The sequence below is a fragment of the Heterocephalus glaber genome, unplaced genomic scaffold, assembly GCF_053883595.1.
Source record: "Heterocephalus glaber isolate CG9 unplaced genomic scaffold, H.glaber_assembly_v1.0 deba00000122, whole genome shotgun sequence".
Taxonomy (NCBI): Eukaryota; Metazoa; Chordata; class Mammalia; order Rodentia; family Bathyergidae; genus Heterocephalus; species Heterocephalus glaber.
Genome location: NW_028258138.1, coordinates 69,013,360 through 69,031,265, shown reverse-complemented (window position 1 = coordinate 69,031,265; position 17,906 = coordinate 69,013,360). Strand labels below are relative to the sequence as shown.

At 38.0% G+C, this 17,906-nt stretch overlaps 1 protein-coding gene across 3 annotated transcripts in view; it reads left to right on the top strand.

Annotated features, from left to right (window-relative positions):
• Igsf11 (immunoglobulin superfamily member 11) overlaps window positions 1-17,906 on the top strand; it is a 160,844-nt gene that overhangs the window by 125,224 nt on the left and 17,714 nt on the right. For all 3 annotated transcript variants that reach the window (XM_021263276.2, XM_004835677.4, XM_087215843.1), the window contains exons 2-4: window positions 13,936-14,099; window positions 15,167-15,374; window positions 17,695-17,850. In XM_021263276.2, the coding sequence (XP_021118935.1) occupies window positions 13,936-14,099; window positions 15,167-15,374; window positions 17,695-17,850 (528 nt within the window). The remainder of the gene's footprint in view (window positions 1-13,935; window positions 14,100-15,166; window positions 15,375-17,694; window positions 17,851-17,906) is intronic.

Below are 17,906 nucleotides of genomic sequence, written 5' to 3'. Positions count from 1 at the left end.
TCCAGGAGGCAGGTTATTATAAAATGTTGTTGTTCTGTTTTCCTAGTTATGTAGTATGGATAATTCCTCTTAGGGATTTTCTTTTTCCTCTCTTAGGATTTTTAAGGACTCTTCACCGGTAGCTTCTTTTCCTCTAACATGTACTTATAAGATAATGTGCATTTCTTTTGGGCTTAAATCTTGAGGACTAGAGGAGTGAGTATAGACAATTGTAATTTATCATTTCAACTCTCTAGAGGAAACATGTCCATGCACTTTATGTCTTTTTTATTTAATTGCTACAAGTCATTCAGAATTCATGAGTTGACTTAATTTTTTCTTGAGTGAAAGTACTAAGAAAAGATTCAGGTCTGCAAAATGCTACCAGTTCTCCTCTTAAATTATGCATTTTACTTGTAAAATTGCAAATTGTAAGATATTTTAAGTGAGTTTTTAATCCAATATTTAGCATTAAAGTTTAAATTCTTACCTAGATTTTAAACATGAAAATATACTCTGAAAGTGTTATCTCTTATGTCTAGATGTCCCCCCATAGTTCAGAGGTGGCTGGATCTAGTGGTGTGACACTGGAATTAGGTGTGTGATGCTAGGATTAGGGGTGTGTGATTACTAAAGTAGTCCACTGATTGGTTTGGCACAGTTCTGGGTGTGGATAATGGGAAGGCCCACCCTGGGTGATAGTGCTACCTGCCCAAAGACTGTGTAACCCAGAAAGAATGTAAGGGACAGAAAGATGATTGGTATCATTGCTTGCTGCTTCCTTGCTACTTTGCTGCCTTCCTGCCTTCTGCTCACCATGAACTGTTTCTCCTTTGTGATGCCCCTCTGCTATGCCACCCTGCCTTGGAGACAGCCTATTATGAATTGAAACCTCTACAAACTCTGAGCCAAAATAAACCTTTCCTCCTTTAACTTTGGGTGTTGGGTATTTTGTCTCAATAATGAGAAAAGTAAGACAAAAAGAAAATAGGGTTTTTGATTGTTTTTTATAGAATAGATTTTTTTTAAATTAAGCATTTAATATGTGTAAAACACTGACTTCTCTCCTTACACAAAGAAATTGATTTTAATAAATTTGATCAATAGAGTCCTGAGATACAATCACAAACCAACATTATTTTATCTTCCACATACCTTTAAATTTATTCAAGAACCAGTTCTTCTTTCCCTAGATGAAAACTAAAGTGGGTTGTACAATTTTTCTGAGTATTGTAAATTTGAAAATTAACAAAGCAAGAAAATCTTTGTTTATACACACACACACACACACACACACACACACACACACACACACACATATTCCCTGAATGTCAGGGATATATCCTTTGGGGATCCAGAGGGTTCTGTGGCTTCCTTCTACTGAGGCCCTGTTAGGAAGGCCTCTTGGCCAGAAATCAAGATGACCCTGCACCAGCTGTTGAATGTGCTCACATATCACCATTGGAAGCACTGCTAAGACACTTTCAGGGAATATAGGTCTTTTTCTAAGGTAGGAATAGGGTGGGGCTCAGTGCATCACAGCTGTAATTTAAAAATTCTGTCTAGAAAGCCTCCTTACAAGCTTTCACTCTGACTCATTTGCTACCTGCATATCTTTGATGTTATATAATAATTTTCTGCTATCTTTGTATGAATTCTCCAGGGTAATCTGTATTTAAAAAATCTTCTTTGGTATCTCATGTATGAGATCTTCAAGTCTTAGATGACTTATAATCCTCTTCCATAGAGAATTCTGGTAGATAAAGAGAATCACAGTCTTTTTGTGTGAAATGTTTCTATGTGAGAGAGAGTAGAGCAGGTATATTTACAAATCAATTGAATTTTTATGCTCAGTATCAATCCTATTTGTAAAAAAAATCACCCTAATCATAATACAGGTGATAGTATTGTCATCATTGTTTTCTGAGACATTATCAGTGGAAGGAGTTTGGTATGGCAGAAAACATACTTTATTACAAACCAGGAGATGCAAATCCTAATCTTAAGACCTTAGGCAATCCTACCTCTTTGGACTTTAGTATTTTTAGGTATAAACTGAAAGAATTATGTCAATCAAGCAACATTTGTGTATTGAGTTTTTATTGTATATTTCCTTAGACCTTCCAGTGAAGATAAGTACATTAATGAAAGTTTAACTGCAAGATTGAATAGTGTTCTGACAATTTCTCATGATATCTTATCCTAGATTGAGAGGTCAAGGGAAACTTTTCTATGAGAAGCTAATATGAAAGATGAATAGGTTACAAAGTAAAAAGCTTCTGGTTGGAGCAAAGCAAACCAGACCAAAAAAAAAAAAAAAAAGATGGAGGAGGAGAACAGAGTCCTGATTTAAGAAGTTAAAAGAAATTTAGTGGACAAAATAGATCAGATTAGATGATGGATAGGGGTTAGAAGTTGAGAGAATAGAAGTTAAGAATTATTTCTAAATGTCTTGCTTGTCCATGTTTAATCCATTTGAGCCATGAACTACCATAGGGAACATCAAAAGGTAGCCAGATATACAGGAGAGGTTGGCATGGAAAGTAAGAATTTGGTCTTGGACAATTTGACCTGAGATGCCTTTGAGATAGCCACATGGAGAAATCTAGGAGGGAATTGGATATAAGAGGTATGATGTGGTCTAGAGAGATAAATTTAGAAGACATTGACATGTGATAAGAATTGAATTCATGGTCATAGATGAGATTTTGCAGAGAAAGAGTTTAGAATAAGAGATTAAGTCAGCCCTTTTAGAAAAACCAACATTTGAAGCTAAATGGAAAGGGGGAAAGAGCAGGAGTGACTGAGAAGTACCCAGAGATATGAGAAGAAAGCCAGATGTGTAATCTATCACTGAGGCTAAGGGAAAAGTGTGTTTTGAGGAGGGAGGGACCTCACCTGTGGTAGATGGTCCTGTGAATTCAGGAATGATGACAAAATATCTTGCAGCTGCAGGAAACTGGGAAGCCCAGGAGGAACTATGTTTAAGAAGTGGTGGTGGGTGGGGTGGGATGTAGCTCAATAGCTTGCCGGGGGTGGGTGTGTGTGTGTGTGGGAGGATGGGGGGATGGTGAGGGGTGGGGAGAGAAGTGATGGGGCGATTGTTTTGAAAAGATTAACTGAAGAATCAGAGTGGGATGTTCTGACATAGGGAGGTAGGAGTTTTAAGTTGAAATACCCAAGAATGCTTAAATGCTCTGAGGAAGACTAATGCAGAGAGAGAGGTTGAAGCTACAAGGAAGGGTGCAGTCAGTGACATGGCTACCAACGTGGCCCAGAGGATAGAATTCAATACTTATGAAAGGGGTTTATTTCCCTAAATAAACTCCTCTAATTGAACAGGAGAGAAGAAGAAGAAGAGGCCAACTAAAGTTGATCTGTGGGTCTAAAAACGGGGAATTTTCATTTTATATCTGTGTGTAAAGTTCATTCTATTTTTTCCTTTTTTGGTACCAGGAATCGAACTCGGGACCTTGCGCTTTCAAGGCAGGTGCTGGAACCACTGAGCTAAATCCCTGGCCCAAGTCCATTCTATTTTTAAATGTTGCGACTATATAATATAGTAGTGATAATTATAACAGACATTTATGGAATGGTTTGTGTAGTAAAGGCTATATTTTCTATGGACAGACTGTCTATAGACTGTTTGAATCTGGACAATACCATTTTCTTTTCTTTTGGTACCGGGGATCAAACTCGGGACCTTCCGCTTTTGAGACAAGCGACAAAACCACTGAGTTAAATCCCTGGCCCAACAGTACCATTTTCTAGCTCTGTGATTGTGTGACCTTGAAATTGTTTTTAATTTTTCTTGGGCCTCGATTTTCTCTGTAAAATGGGGATACTGACAGCAGATACCTTATAGGGTTAAATAAGTGCATCTGTCTGTACTTAGTATGTGCTTGGTGTGCTCAGTGGGCCCTGGACGTTAGCTAGCAGTAGCAGTCATGGTCATCTTTGGGAGCTGGTACTGCTTGCATCCCACCTCTTCTGTGTGGGAGATAGCATTTAGCCCTGTTGTACAGATGAAGCAACAGACTTGGAGACTGACTTGTTTGAGGTCACATAGGCAAGATACAAGGTCCAGCTTTCAATAGTTCAGCTTCAAATCTACATCTTTACAAGTTCTGGAAACAGCTTTTCTAGAGTATTTCTTCTATAGCTATCTCAGAACTCAGGATTTCAGGGATCAGTACTGGTATAAATGTGAATTAAACAAGGTTGGTCTTTCCCAGTTCCTGCTGCCTCTGAGTTTCTCTATCTGCTAGCAGACCTGCTACTGTCCCCAGCTCCACCTTGGTCCTGCACGTTTGCTAGTCGTCTGCTTTCCCCATCTTGGTGGTTCTTCCCATCTACATGTTTCTCATTCATTCCTAGTTTATAGTGGCCATTTTATTTTTTTACAATTTGTATCAAAAAGTGTGTGAGTCGTTGAACTTAGTGTAGTGAGAATGGAGGTTATCCATCACCCTGTAAAGATTGATGATGCTCCTTCAACTCTGCCTTAGAGTTTTGTCTGAAGAAGGCAGTAATGGAGGTTTGTTGCCAGTTTGGCTTCCACACTTATCCTTGAAAGCATCTCTAGTGCCATTTATCATAAATTTATACTTCCATAACCCACTTGTGCTTTTTTTTTTCTTTTGTATTAAATTCTTTTATTGGTACATTGTAGGTATACAACACAATTACATTTTTCATTGGGAATTGTACCTTTACATAATGCATCTTGGTTCTTATTTTTTCCCCATTCCTAGCCTCCCTTCACACCCTCCACCTTTCGCTATTTACAAAGACTTTATTTCCATTTTTTCCATTTCTCATCATTTTTGCTTTCCCTTCTTTCCTTTCCGCTGCCCCTCCCACTACCCCTACCTCTTTAGACCTTTTCTTCCTATTTTGCATTATCGATTATTCATTCTAATCATTGGTACATTTTAGGTATACAATATAATGACATTCATCATTGGAAATTTGCACCTTTACATAGTCTCTCTTGGTTCTTATTTTTCACCCTTGCCCAGCCCTCCCTTCAACCCCTCCAGTCCTCCCTATTTATAAAGATTTTGTTCCTATTTTTCCATTTTCTCATATTAATCCCATTTCCTTCTATCCTTTCCCCTAGCCCTCCCACTTCCTTCCCCTTTGCCCCTTTTCTTCCTATTTCACATTACCTATTATACATTTAGTCCTTATTTACACTTTCAGTTTCTCACACCAGAGAAACTATTCGGTATTTATACATGTGTGTCCTATTTATTTCACTTAAAAGAGTATTGCCTCAGTGTGCATCCACTTAGCTATAAATGTCTCTAATTTCTCATTTTTTATGGCTGAGTAGTACTCCATTTTATTAAAAAACCCACATTTTCTTTATCCAGTCTCCAGTTGATGGGGATTTGGGCTGTTTCCAAGTTTTAGCTATTACAAACTTTGCGGCTATGAACATGGGTGCACATATATCACTGTGGTATGATTCTTTTAATTCTTTGGGGAAGATCCTGAGCAGAGGAATAGCAGGGTCAAATGGGACTTCCAGTCCTAGTTCTTTGAGGTATCTCCATACTGATTTCCACAGTGCTTGCACCAGCCTACACTCCCACCAGCAGTGGAGCAGGGTTCCTCTTTCCCCACAGCCCTGCCAGCATTTGTTGTTGGTTGATTTCATGATAGCAGCCATTCTTTCTGGAGTGAAGTGGAATGTCAGCGTTGTTTTCATTTGCATCTCTCGAATGACCAGTGATGTTGAACATTTTTTCATGTATTTATTTGCTATTTCTACTTCTTTGTCTGAGAAATGTCTGTTCATTTCAGATGCTCATTTTTGGATTGGGTCTTTAAATTTGGGAGGTCTGATCTTTTTAAGTTCTTTATAGATTCGAGATAGTAGACCTTTGTCTGAGGAAGAGCAGGTGAAGATTTTTTCCCACATTGTGGGTTGTCTCTTCACACTGCTGGTGGTTTCTCTTGCTGTGCAGAAGCTTTTTAATAAGAAGAGATCCCATTTGTTGATTGTTTGTGCTAGTTCAGGGGCAACTGAGTTTTTGTTCATAAAATCTTTTCCTACACCAGTGTCTTCAAGGGTTCTACCTAATCTCTGTTCCAACTGGTTCAGAGTTTCTATTTTAATATTTAGATCTTTAATCCATTTTGATTTTAGTTTAGTGCATGGTGAGAGATACAGGTCTAGTTTGAATCTTTGGCAAGTTGAAGCCCAATTTTTCCAGCACCATTTATTAAAGAGGCTATCTTTCCTCCAGTGAGGGTGTTTGGCTCCTTTGTTGAAGATGAGATGGCTGAGTGTGTCTGGCATTGTTTCTGTATCTTCTAATCTGTTCCACTGGTCCTCAGGTATGTTTCTTTGCCAGTACCATGCTGTTTTTATCACAGTAGCTTTGTAGTAGAGTTGCAGGTTGGGGATTGTGATACCCCCTGCCATGTCTCTGTTACCTAGAATTGTTTTTGCTATTCTGGGTCTCTTCTTGTTCCAAATGAATTTTTGGATTGTTTTCTCAAGGTCTATGAAGTATGCTGGTGGGATCTCAATTGGAATTGCATTGAATCTATATAGCAGTTATGGAAGTATGGCCATTTTCACTATATTAATCCTTCCTACCTAGGAGCAGGGGATGTCTGTCCATTTTCTGATATCATCTTCAATCTCTCTTTTCAGAGTGCCATAGTTTTCAGAGAAGAGGTCTTTGATTTCTTTCGTTAGGTTGATTCCTAGGTATTTCAGTTTTTTGGATGCTATTGTGAAAGGAATTATTTGCCCTATTTCTCTCTCAGTGAGTCTGTCATTGGTGTAGAGGAAAGCTATTGACTTTTGTGTATTGACCTTGTAACCAGCTACTTGACTGAATTTGGTTATTAAGTCTAGAAGACTTTTGGTGGAGTTCTTGGGGTCTTCTATATAGAGTATCATATCATCTTCAAATAATGACAATTTGACTTCCACATTACCTATTTTTATTCCTTTTATTTCTTTCTCTTGTCTAATTGCTGTGGCTAATGTTTCCAGAACTATATTGAATAAGAGTGGTGATAGTGGACATCCTTGTCTTGTTCCTGATGTGAGTGTGAAGGATTTCAGTTTTAGACCATTTAGTATGATATTGGCTATTGGTTTTTCATAGATAGCTTCTATCAGTTTGAGGTAGAGACCATCTATTCCAAATTTTTGTAGGGTTTTTATCATAAATGCATGTTGGATTTTGTCAAATGCTTTTTCTGCATCTATGGAGATAATCATATGGTTTTTGTCCTTGGCTCTATTGATATAGTGTATTACATTGATTGATTTGTGTATATTGAACCATCCCTGCATTACTGGGATGAATCCCATTTGATCAGGGTGTATGATCTTCTTGATGATCTTCTGCATTCTGTTTGCCAGTATCTTATTAAAGATTTTTGCATCTATGTTCATTAGTTACATTGGCCCATAGTTCTCTTTTTCAGTTGGGTCTTTCTCTACTTTGGGGATCAAGGTGATGCTTGCTTCCAGGAAGGAATTTGGGAGTATTGCTTCCCTTTCAATTTCATTGAAGAGTTTATACAGTAGTGGCAGCAGTTCCTCTCTAAATGTCTTGTAGAATTCAGCAGTGAAGCCATCAGGGCCCGGGCTTTTCTTAGTTGATAAGTTTTTAATTACATTTTCAATTTCATTGCTTTTATTGGGTTGTTTAGAATTTGTAGGTCTTCTTTGTTCAACTTTGGTAATTCATATGTATCTAGGAATCTGTCCATTTCTTCTGTGTTGTCCATCTTATTGGCGTATAGGTTCTGGAAGTAGGTATTGATGATCCTCTGGATTTCTGCTGGGTCTGTTGTAATTTCACCCTTTTCATTCCTAATTGCATGGATTTGGGCCTTTTCTTTCCTTTTTCTGACAAGGTTTGCTAAGGGTTTGTCAATTTTGTTGATTCTTTCGAAGGACCAACTCTTGGCTTCATTGATTTTTTGTATCATTCTCTTAGTCTCCATTGCATTGATTTCTCCTCTGATATTTATAATTTCCTCCCTTGTATGAGCTTTGGGGTTGTCCTGCTCTTCTTTTTCTAGAAGCTTGAGGTTCAGCATGAGGTTGTTCAATTGGGCTCATTCTGTTTTCCTAATATGCGTATTCACTGCTGTGAATTTCCCTCATAAGACTGCTTTCATTGTGTCCCATAGATTCCGATATGTTGTATTGTCATTGTCATTTAATTGAAGGAACTGTGTGATTTCTTCTTTAATTTCTTCTGTGATCCATTGGTTATTCAGAAGTGTGTTGTTCAATTTCCACGTGTTTATGAAATTTTTTGAGTTTCTTTTGCTATGGATCTCCAATTTCATCACACTATGGTCTGATAATATACAGGGGACAACTTCAATTCCTTTGCACTTACTTAAACATGTTCTGTGTGTGAGTATGTGGTCTATTTTTGAGAATGACCCATGTGCAGCTGAGAAGAATGTGTATTCTGATTTTGTGGGGTGCAAGACTCTGTAAACATCTGTTCAGTTCATTTGTTCAAGAGTTCGATTGAGTTCCAGTATTTCATTACTTATTTTTAGTCTAGTTGATCTATCTATTTGTGACAGTGGGGTGTTGAGGTCCCCCACTACAATTGTATTAGTGAATATATGACTTTTCATGTCCATTAGTATTTGTTTTATGTAGTTGGGTACACTAGTGTTTGGTGCATAGATATTTATGATTGTCATCTCTTCCTCTTGGATTCTTCCCTTTACAAGGATGTAATCTCCTTCTTCATCTCTCTTAATCAGTGTTGGTTTGAAATGTACTTGATCTGCAAAGAGGATAGCTACTCCTGCTTTTTTTTGGGTTCCTGTCACATGCAGTATTGTTTTCCACCCTTTAACTTTCAGTCTATGAGTTTCGTTTTGAATGAAGTGTGTTTCTTGTATGTAGCCTATTGTTGGATTTTGCTTCCTGAGCCATTCTGCCAGTCTATTTCTTTTGATTGGTGAATTGAGACCATTAACGTTGATGGTTATAACTGAAATGTATTGACTTGTCATTGCCATGACTTTTTCTTTTTGTTGGGTTTTCCCCCTTTCCATTTAATTTCTTGTCATGCCAGATGGGTTCATTCTGCTTTGCTTCCTGGGGTTGTGATCCTCAATGTCTGTTCCTAAGATATTGTGTAAAATTCTTTGGAGTGCTGGTTTGGTATTCACCAAGTTCCTAAGGTGCTCTTTATCATGAAAGTATCTTATTTCTCCATCCATTTTGAAAGATAGTTTTGCAGGGTACATCAATCTGGGTTGGAGGTTGTTTTCTTTTAGGGCTTGCAATATGTCCCTCCAAGCTCTTCTTGCCTTGATGGTTTGTGTTGAGAAGTCTGCTGTGATTCTAATGGGCTTTCCTTTGTATGTGATTTGTTTCTTTCCTCTGACTGCTTGGACAACTTTGTTCTTCTGTTGTGTTTCTGGAATCTTATCAATTATATGCCTATGTGTAGATTTTTTTTGATCAAGGCTATTTGGAGTCCTATATGCCTCACTTATCTGTATATCAAGCTCTTTTCCCTTGCTTGGTAAGTTTTCTGCCATTATTTCTGTGAAGAGATTTTTTATGTCATCTGCACTGTCTCCTGTTTCTTCATTGAGCCCAATCAGTTTTATGTTATTCTTCTTTGCTTCATGTAGCAGCTGCTGGATTGATTTCTCATGTTCCCTTATCATTTTGAAGCAATTTTTCTTTTCCTGGTCACTAATTGCAATCTTATCTTCTATATCTGAAATTCTGTCCTCACATTGGCTTATTCTGCTTTGTAGACTTTCAGTGGAGTTTTTCATGTCCTGGAAATGTATTTGCATCTCTTTTATGGATTCCATTTTTTTATTTTGGGATTCCATCATGTTCCTGAGCTCCTCTCTAGATTTATTAATCATGTCTTGCACTAGGGGCATAATTTCTCCTGTTATCTTAGAAATTATTTCTGATTTCATTTTTTGCAGATCCCCTTTTGTTGCCAGTTCAGTGGGTCCAGGTGTTTGAGTATCAGAGTGTTCCATCTCATTTCCCTTTGGGGTTGCTGTAGGTGATCTGGAAGTCTGGTTTTGAGACTTATTTACGTGTTTCTCATTTCGACTTGTGGGGGGGGGGGCTGTTAGCGCCTGCAAGGATTACCTCCTCTGAGGTGGGTGAGGTCGGACAGGGGCCGGGGGCGGCGGTAGGGATGATGACCCAAAAGCCCTTTCCTGTGGGCTGGGAGCCGCAGGAGGGATGGTGGCCAGGAAGCCCCTTCCTCTGGACCAGGAGCAGTGGGATGGCAGCTCAGAAGCCCCTATCTCTGGGCCGGGAACAGCGGGACTCAGTACCTTGGTCTGGTGGTTTGGTGGTCTGGTGTTCTCTGCATCTTTGTAGTGTGGAACCAGGTGGCTGCCTGCCTGCAGCGGGGTCATTCGGTGTCTTGAGCATGACCCTACTTGTGCTTTTGTATTCCTGGCCTGCTACATCAAATAACCTTTTCTTCTTCTAATCTAAGATTCTTTCAACTTCCTTCTTAAAATATAAGCCTTCCTCTAATGTTACTTAACTTAAAGACTTTCTTATGTTGTCAAGTGCTTTATGTTTTTTCACAGATGGCTTTTTCATGGTAAACATTTATTTTATTGTGACATTTCCATACATGCGTAAGATGCGCTTTCATTATATCCACTTTCCCTCTCTTTGACGAAATATTTTATTCTGCAAATTTAGCTCCTGAGAACATCTTCAGACTGTGTGTGAAGAGCATAAAGTTCTTTAGAAGGAAGATGTTATGTACAATTTAAAAACTACTTATAACCCTGAGAGTATGCTATCGTCTTACTTTTTTCAGAGAATTGAAATACTATGACTTCAAAATAAAGCAGTTTGAGATACTACCATCGACTGAAGGTGTTTTTCATGATTTAGAATAGCTGCTTTGCTGGGTCTCCCTGGTCACCTATCTTATGTTCCTGTTACTTCCATGGGTTTCCATTATGCTGAGGGGCAGGCATTCTTTGCAAAATAGGCGACAGTAGATTTTCACTTTCCAGGAGTTGGCTCTAGTGAGCCACTGTTTTCTTTATTTAAATTTTAACAGAGTTATTGAGATATAATTTATGTTTCACAATTTAAAATTCAGCAAAACTTCTATTAATATAGTTGTACAATCATTATAATAATCTGATTTTAGAAAATTTCCATCACCCTAAAAAATCCCATTGACTCTATTTGTGTCAATCCCTACTCCTCCCTTCTAGCCCCAGCTAGCGGCAATTTACTTCCTGTTTCTATAGATTTGCCTTTCCTGGATGTTCCTTATATGTGGAGTCATGCATTGAATGGTGTTTAAATCTTGTGATGGTTAAGCTTAATTGTCAACCCCATTGGGTTGGGAACTGAGTAGGGGATTAATAAAGTACATGCTGGGTGTGCTTGGGTGGCTCTTGGTGCATGACCTTGGGTTTTGTACCTGGTCCCTGGTCCCTGGTCCATTCCTTTCTGGTGCTGCTCTCCTTCAGTGCTTCCTGGTTGCTCTGAACTAAGCAGCCTGGCTCTGCTATGTCCTTCTGCCATGATGTTCCTGCTTTGGAGCCAGCTGAACATAGATTGAATTCCCTGAAACCATGAGCAAAAATAAACTCTCCTTCCTGTAAGTCATGTGTGTTGGGTATTGAGTCCCACCTGTCAATCCCATCTGATTAATACAGATCTGGCTTCATTTATTTGGTAACATATTTTTGAGGGGCTTATCCATGTAGTAATGTATCAGTAGTTTGATACTTTTTATTTCTGAATAGCATTCAATTATATAAATCTACCACATTTTATTTATCCATTTGCCAGTTGATGGATATTGGTATTATTTGTATTTTGGGTGTGAGTTGGATAATGCTGCCATGAACATTCATGGGCAAGTCTTTATGCAGACATATTTTTCAACTTTACTTGGATGAGTTCCTAGGAAATGGTATTGCTGTGTTGTGTGGTATGTTTATGTCTAACTTTTTAAGAAACTGCAATTATTTTTCAAAATGACTGTACCATTTTATGTTCCTACCAACAATGTATGAGATGCTAGTTTCTCTACATCATTAGTACTTGGAATTGTCTTGATTATAGCTACTTCAGTAGATGTACAGTGGTATGCTATTGTCATTTTAATATGTATATCCCTTTTCAATTGAGGTTGTCTTTTTGGGGTTTTTTGTTTTGTTTTGTTTTTGTACCAGGGATTGAACTCGGGTCCTTGTGCTTGTGAGGGAGGCAGTGGAACCACTGAGCTAAATCCCCAGCCCTTGTCTTTTTAAGTGTATTGTCATAGTTCTTTATAAATGCTAGATAATATGCTTATATAAGTATTGTATTGAATATATGATTTATATTTTCTCCCTGTATATGCTTTGACTTTTTATTTTCTTAACTTTTTTTTTTTTTTTGGTACCAGGGATTCAACTTGGGTCCTTGCAGTTGCACAGCAGGCGGCAAAACCACTGAGCTAAATCCCCTGCCATTTCTTAACTCTTTTAAAGGACAAGTTTTTTTAATTTTAAGGAGATCCAACTTATTAATTTATGATATTGGTGGCATATCTAAGATCTCTTTGACTAATTCAAAGTAACTAAACTTTTCTTCTGTGTTTATTTGTAGACTTTTATAGGTTTAGTTCTTTTATTTAGGTCTATGAACATTTTAAGTTGACTTTTGGGTGTTCTTTCAGATATGGGTCCAAATTCTCTCTTTCTCTTTTTACATATTATTATCAAGTTGTCCTAGTACCACTTGTTAAAAAACATTGCCTTTTCTCCAATTTAGTTGTTTTGTAACCCTTATTGAAAAGCAATTGACCATAAACTCAAGTTTCACTAGTCTTAATCTTGTACTATTTATGTGTCTGTTCTTATGCTAGTACCATATTGTTTTGATTACCATAGCTTTATGACAAGTTTTAAAAACATTTAAGGTGGATTCACCATTCTTGTTCTTCTTTTTCAGTATTCTTTTGGTTATTCAAGTTCTTTGCCTTTGTATATATTTTAGAATGTTTGTTTCTTTTTTTTTTTGGTACCAGGGATTGAACTCAGGACTTTGCACTTGCATGGCAGGCGGTGGCACCACTGAGCTAAATCCCCGGCCTAGAATGTTTGTTAATATCTGCAAAAAGCCTAGTGAAATTTTGTTTGGAGTTACTCTAAATCTGTCAGTCATTTTGGGAAAAAATTAATCTTTTAACAAAATTAGATCTTCTAATTTATGAACATTATATATCATTTATTTAGTTTTATTGATTTCTTTCATCAGTGTTTTATATGTAGTTTTTAGCATGTAGATACTGCACATATTAGACTTACATATAAGCATTTTTGTGGCATGCTATTATAATGATACTTTAAAAATTCAGATATTTTTCATGTTTCATCACCATTTGTAACCTTTGCTCAAACCCTACTGGTAACATTTCTCTCATGTATTTTTGTTTTTGTTTTTGAATCTGGCCAGCTAGTGGATAGAGTCTTAGAGAATAAGTGACTCTATTTTTTCTTTCTTTCTTTTTCCTGAAGTATTTGGGGTTGAGTTCAGGGCCCTGTGCATGCTAGGAAAGCACTTTACCTCTGAGATACATCCCCAGCCCATTTAAAACTTTATTTTGAGACAAGGTCTTGTTCAGCTGCCCAGCTGCCTAGAACCTGTGATTCTCCTGACTCAGACAGCCTTTGAGTACTTGGGATTACAGATATGTGCCACCACATCTGGCTCAAATATTTCTAACTGCAGTTTCCAAGAGGTAAAGGGGTGGACCACTTTTATTATTTCACTCAGTGATGGTCAGCCATTGTGTAGTAAGACCATCATGTCAGTCTGTTCACATTATCAATAGTAATATGATCATGTTAAACACGCACACCTTTCCGAAAGGGTTTGGACTGTTGGGAAAGGGTTGGTGTATAACCTCCATGTTCCTTCTTCTTCTCTAGGTGTTGCAGTGTCCCTAGAAGTGTCAGAGAGCCCTGGGAGTATCCAGGTGGCCCGGGGCCAAACAGCCATCCTGCCCTGCACTTTTTCTACCAGCGCTGCCCTCCTTAATCTCAATGTCATCTGGATGGTCATTCCTCTCTCCAATGCTAACCAACCTGAACAGGTACTTCTGTCCTGTCCTATGCTGCCTCTGAAATAACCCTTTAATAAGCAGTGGGTAGGGAAGTATCCTAATATATTTTGATTTAGTGTGCCAGTGCTATTGTAGGTCCCCCTTTCTGCGTTATTACCAACTGTCAGAAAAGACTATCCTCTTTTTCAAAGACTTTTATTATTGTTGTCATGATCATCATAATCATCACATGCTAAAGAGATTGTTCTGAGAGTTTTATATGGGAACATAGAATTTTAAAAAATCATTCCTGATGGGAAAATACCACCATAGAAAAAGCAAGATCTATTTTGTCACTAAACAGGTGATGAATGTGTACTTTTTTAAAGTTGTGGTAAGAGGAATTAATGTTAGGTAGTAGCACTTGGTGTTCTGAGTTAATTTCACAAGTATTTAAACACAAGTAGGCATGCTAGACAACTCATAGAGTGTTATGTAAGTTAGAGGGGGCCACACAAAAGAATGTACATGAAATAAATGAAAATGGAAGCTAATTTCCAGCAATCTGGAGAAAGATTCAAGTGCATTCACAGCGCAAAGGACTTTTTGTTATATACCATTCTGATTCTTCTTGCAAGAATAGTTAACTTTAATACTAGAAATTAACATAAGAATAACAGTCATGGACTTGAAACTCTGCTTTCTTTTAACGACATTTATTTATGTTCAGTCTGTAACTGTAATGTACCATTTTGTGGCCTAGTAATCATGACAATGGCAATGCTAATGTTTTTTAAACTTTTAATTTTGTAATTAGTTTTTTGAACTGGTAAAATACTTATGGGTTAATAGTAGAGTATCAATACACATTTTCTATGTTTTGGTGAGTTAGATAAGGGAAAATTGTTATTCTACTTTAGTATGTGAGAATTTAGAGCCCTGAGATACCCATGGACATGTGTGATAACAAAATATTAGTAGTAACAAATCTTAAATTAGAAATAAACTTTTCCAAAATTTGGGGCAGGTACATTTGGTACTGTTTGCTAGATAGCTACCTGTTATATATCCAGGAGGGGATACCGTGGCCATTTGGTTTATTTTGCTTTCTTTTGCAGGTCATTCTGTATCAGGGTGGACAGATGTTTGATGGTGCTCCTCGGTTCCATGGTAGGGTAGGATTTACAGGCACAATGCCAGCCACCAATGTCTCTATTTTCATTAATAACACTCAGCTGTCAGATACAGGCACCTACCAGTGTTTGGTCAACAACCTTCCGGACAGAGGGGGCAGGAACATTGGAGTCACTGGCCTCACAGTGTTAGGTGAGTGACAGAACAGTTCCATGGACTCATGTATGCATCTACTAGCCAGTATGTTTACACAGTCTGCTTATGTTCTCTGCCTGTCTTTTCTCTCAGTTCCATCTCATCTTTACTTGTCCTTGCTTTTTACACAGTCTTCCCACTCTTTTCTTCAGATAGTCTCTGAGACTTCTCTAATGATGTTTTCTAAAGGTGGATACAGGTGGAATAAAATACCATTAGAAGTAGACTCTGTCTTTAAGCTTCTACAGAACAGAAGCTTCTTTTGAGAGCAAATTAAATCATGAGTCATTTGTTGTGAGTACAAAGCTGGGTTTCTGTATGTGTAAGAAGTAATACTACTGTTACATGCTACCTGTGTAACGTGGAGTGGGAGCTCCACAGATCTCAGCTGGCCCCTGTTGTGCTGGAGAATTTTTAATAATACTTTTGACTCTCAAAAGTATCTTTATTTGAACAATATGTCGTAATATCAGCTTAATTCCGAGATTTAAAGCCTTGTCCCATAAGACAATGAACAAAGCAAGGTGTGGATAGAAATTCAGATCTCCTTATTCGGAGCACTACCCTTTCCATCACACTGTACTGCTAGACTGTGTCATACTAAATTGCGCCCACTTTAAACAGGTCGGACTTCTCAATTTTCCTGTCTGTAAAATAGAATACTGCCTTCCATATGAATACTTGTGGTAAAAGTGGCTAAATTCAGTTCATTTAGGGAGATGGAGGAAGTGTTTAGAGAAGGGCAGGGGTCCTGATCCTTCTCTGTCCTTCTCAGTCTCAGAACCTACCCCCTGGTCCTTGTCAAATCCCTCACACCCCGTCTTTCCTCCCATTGTCCCTTGAGGATACTGATGTTGGAATTCTTGCTGTTTTCCCTCTTTGTGCAAGAATATTCTCTAATGTTTGGTGCCCTTTTCTTCCAGTCTTTGAATAGAATTAAAAAACTTAAAGACCAGGTTGGGGATTTCTCCTCTCAAAATATTATTCATTATAATACATTAAAATTATATAGATTTTGAAGTACTCTGAATATTGGATACAAAGAACTAACAGAATTAAATATTATTCTTTTTTTTTTTGGTATTGGGGATCAAACTCGGGTCCTTAGCTTGCAAAATTAAATATTATTCTGATGCATATACCCGTTAAGTTAGGTAGCTGGCTTCTTGCATTATCCAAGATTATTTATTTTTATTTGTTAACGGCAAAAGCCTTTATTTTACAGTTAATGATATCTCCAGAGAACTATGTTGAGTTTTCTTCAGAGTATCACAGTGGCAGTGTCAAAAGGGATAAGAAGAGAAAATTGTTTACCCCATCACAGCAGTTAGGGTTCTGAGATTTTTATTCTTCTTGCCTTTCGTTATATTCTCTTCCTCCGCTCACTCTCTTTCCCAATTCCTCTGAATATTCTGCATTCATTTCTTTCATTTTTGAAAAAGTGAATGTATTTGTTGAAAAATCTGCAATATAAACATGTCATTACTCAGACTTAAACTCTTAGTGTCTTCATTTCCCAATATTGGAATTTAAACCATGGAGTTACATTTCTGTTGCTTGCATTTTATTAGTGTAAGTAACCATTCACTACCCTTCCTACTAATGTTCTTTTCTGATATTTATTTTCCTTGTCTTTTGTGTTTTTATCTGAGTGATTATAATGCCTGATTAAAACAGACATTACTGGATAATAATATCCAGTCCATTACTATCTTCTTTATCTTAACCTTAGCCTTACTCTTACTTTCCCTGGCATGAAACAGAATTTGGCATGAAGTGTGCCCATCTGTTTTTTGTCTGTAAAATAATGAGCCTCTTGGGCTGGGGATTTACTTAGTGGTTCCGGTGCCTGCTGCACAACCGCAAGGTCCCGTGTTCGATCCCCGGTACCAAAAAAAAAAAAATGAGCCTCTTAGCCAGAGGACAGCTGGAAGGGTGGGTCTTCTGTTCCTTGAAAGTGTCTCTAAATGCAGACTTTCAGCAGTGTTTTACAGGCAGCATGTTGCATGAAAGATCTTAGGAACTTTTTGAAAGAAGCAGGATGAATCTAAGACCATAAGGTATCTTGAAAATATAATGCAAGTGTGTAGTTCTCCTACATATTTACCCCCTTCAGACTAAAGTGGCAGGCCCTGTGCACCTCCCCAAGCCTAGGAATTAGTGCATGGTTGTCCTCTGGCTTCAGTTGTGGGGTGTCTCCTGTGTGATCCCCAGTCATTGTTACCTGAGGTTCCAGGCTGCTGAATACTGATGTCTGCTCCTTCACCCCTTGACTCAGAGTAAATGTGTACCTTATTGCTCCCTTTTCCTATTGTAGTTCCCCCTTCTGCCCCACACTGCCAAATCCAAGGATCCCAGGACATCGGCAGCGATGTGATCCTGCTCTGTAGCTCAGAGGAAGGCATTCCCCGGCCAACTTACCTTTGGGAGAAGTTAGACAACACCCTCAAGCTACCTCCAACAGCTACTCAGGGTATGTACACTGCTGCTTTACCTTTTTTATTCATTACCATGAAAAACCTTAGGGTT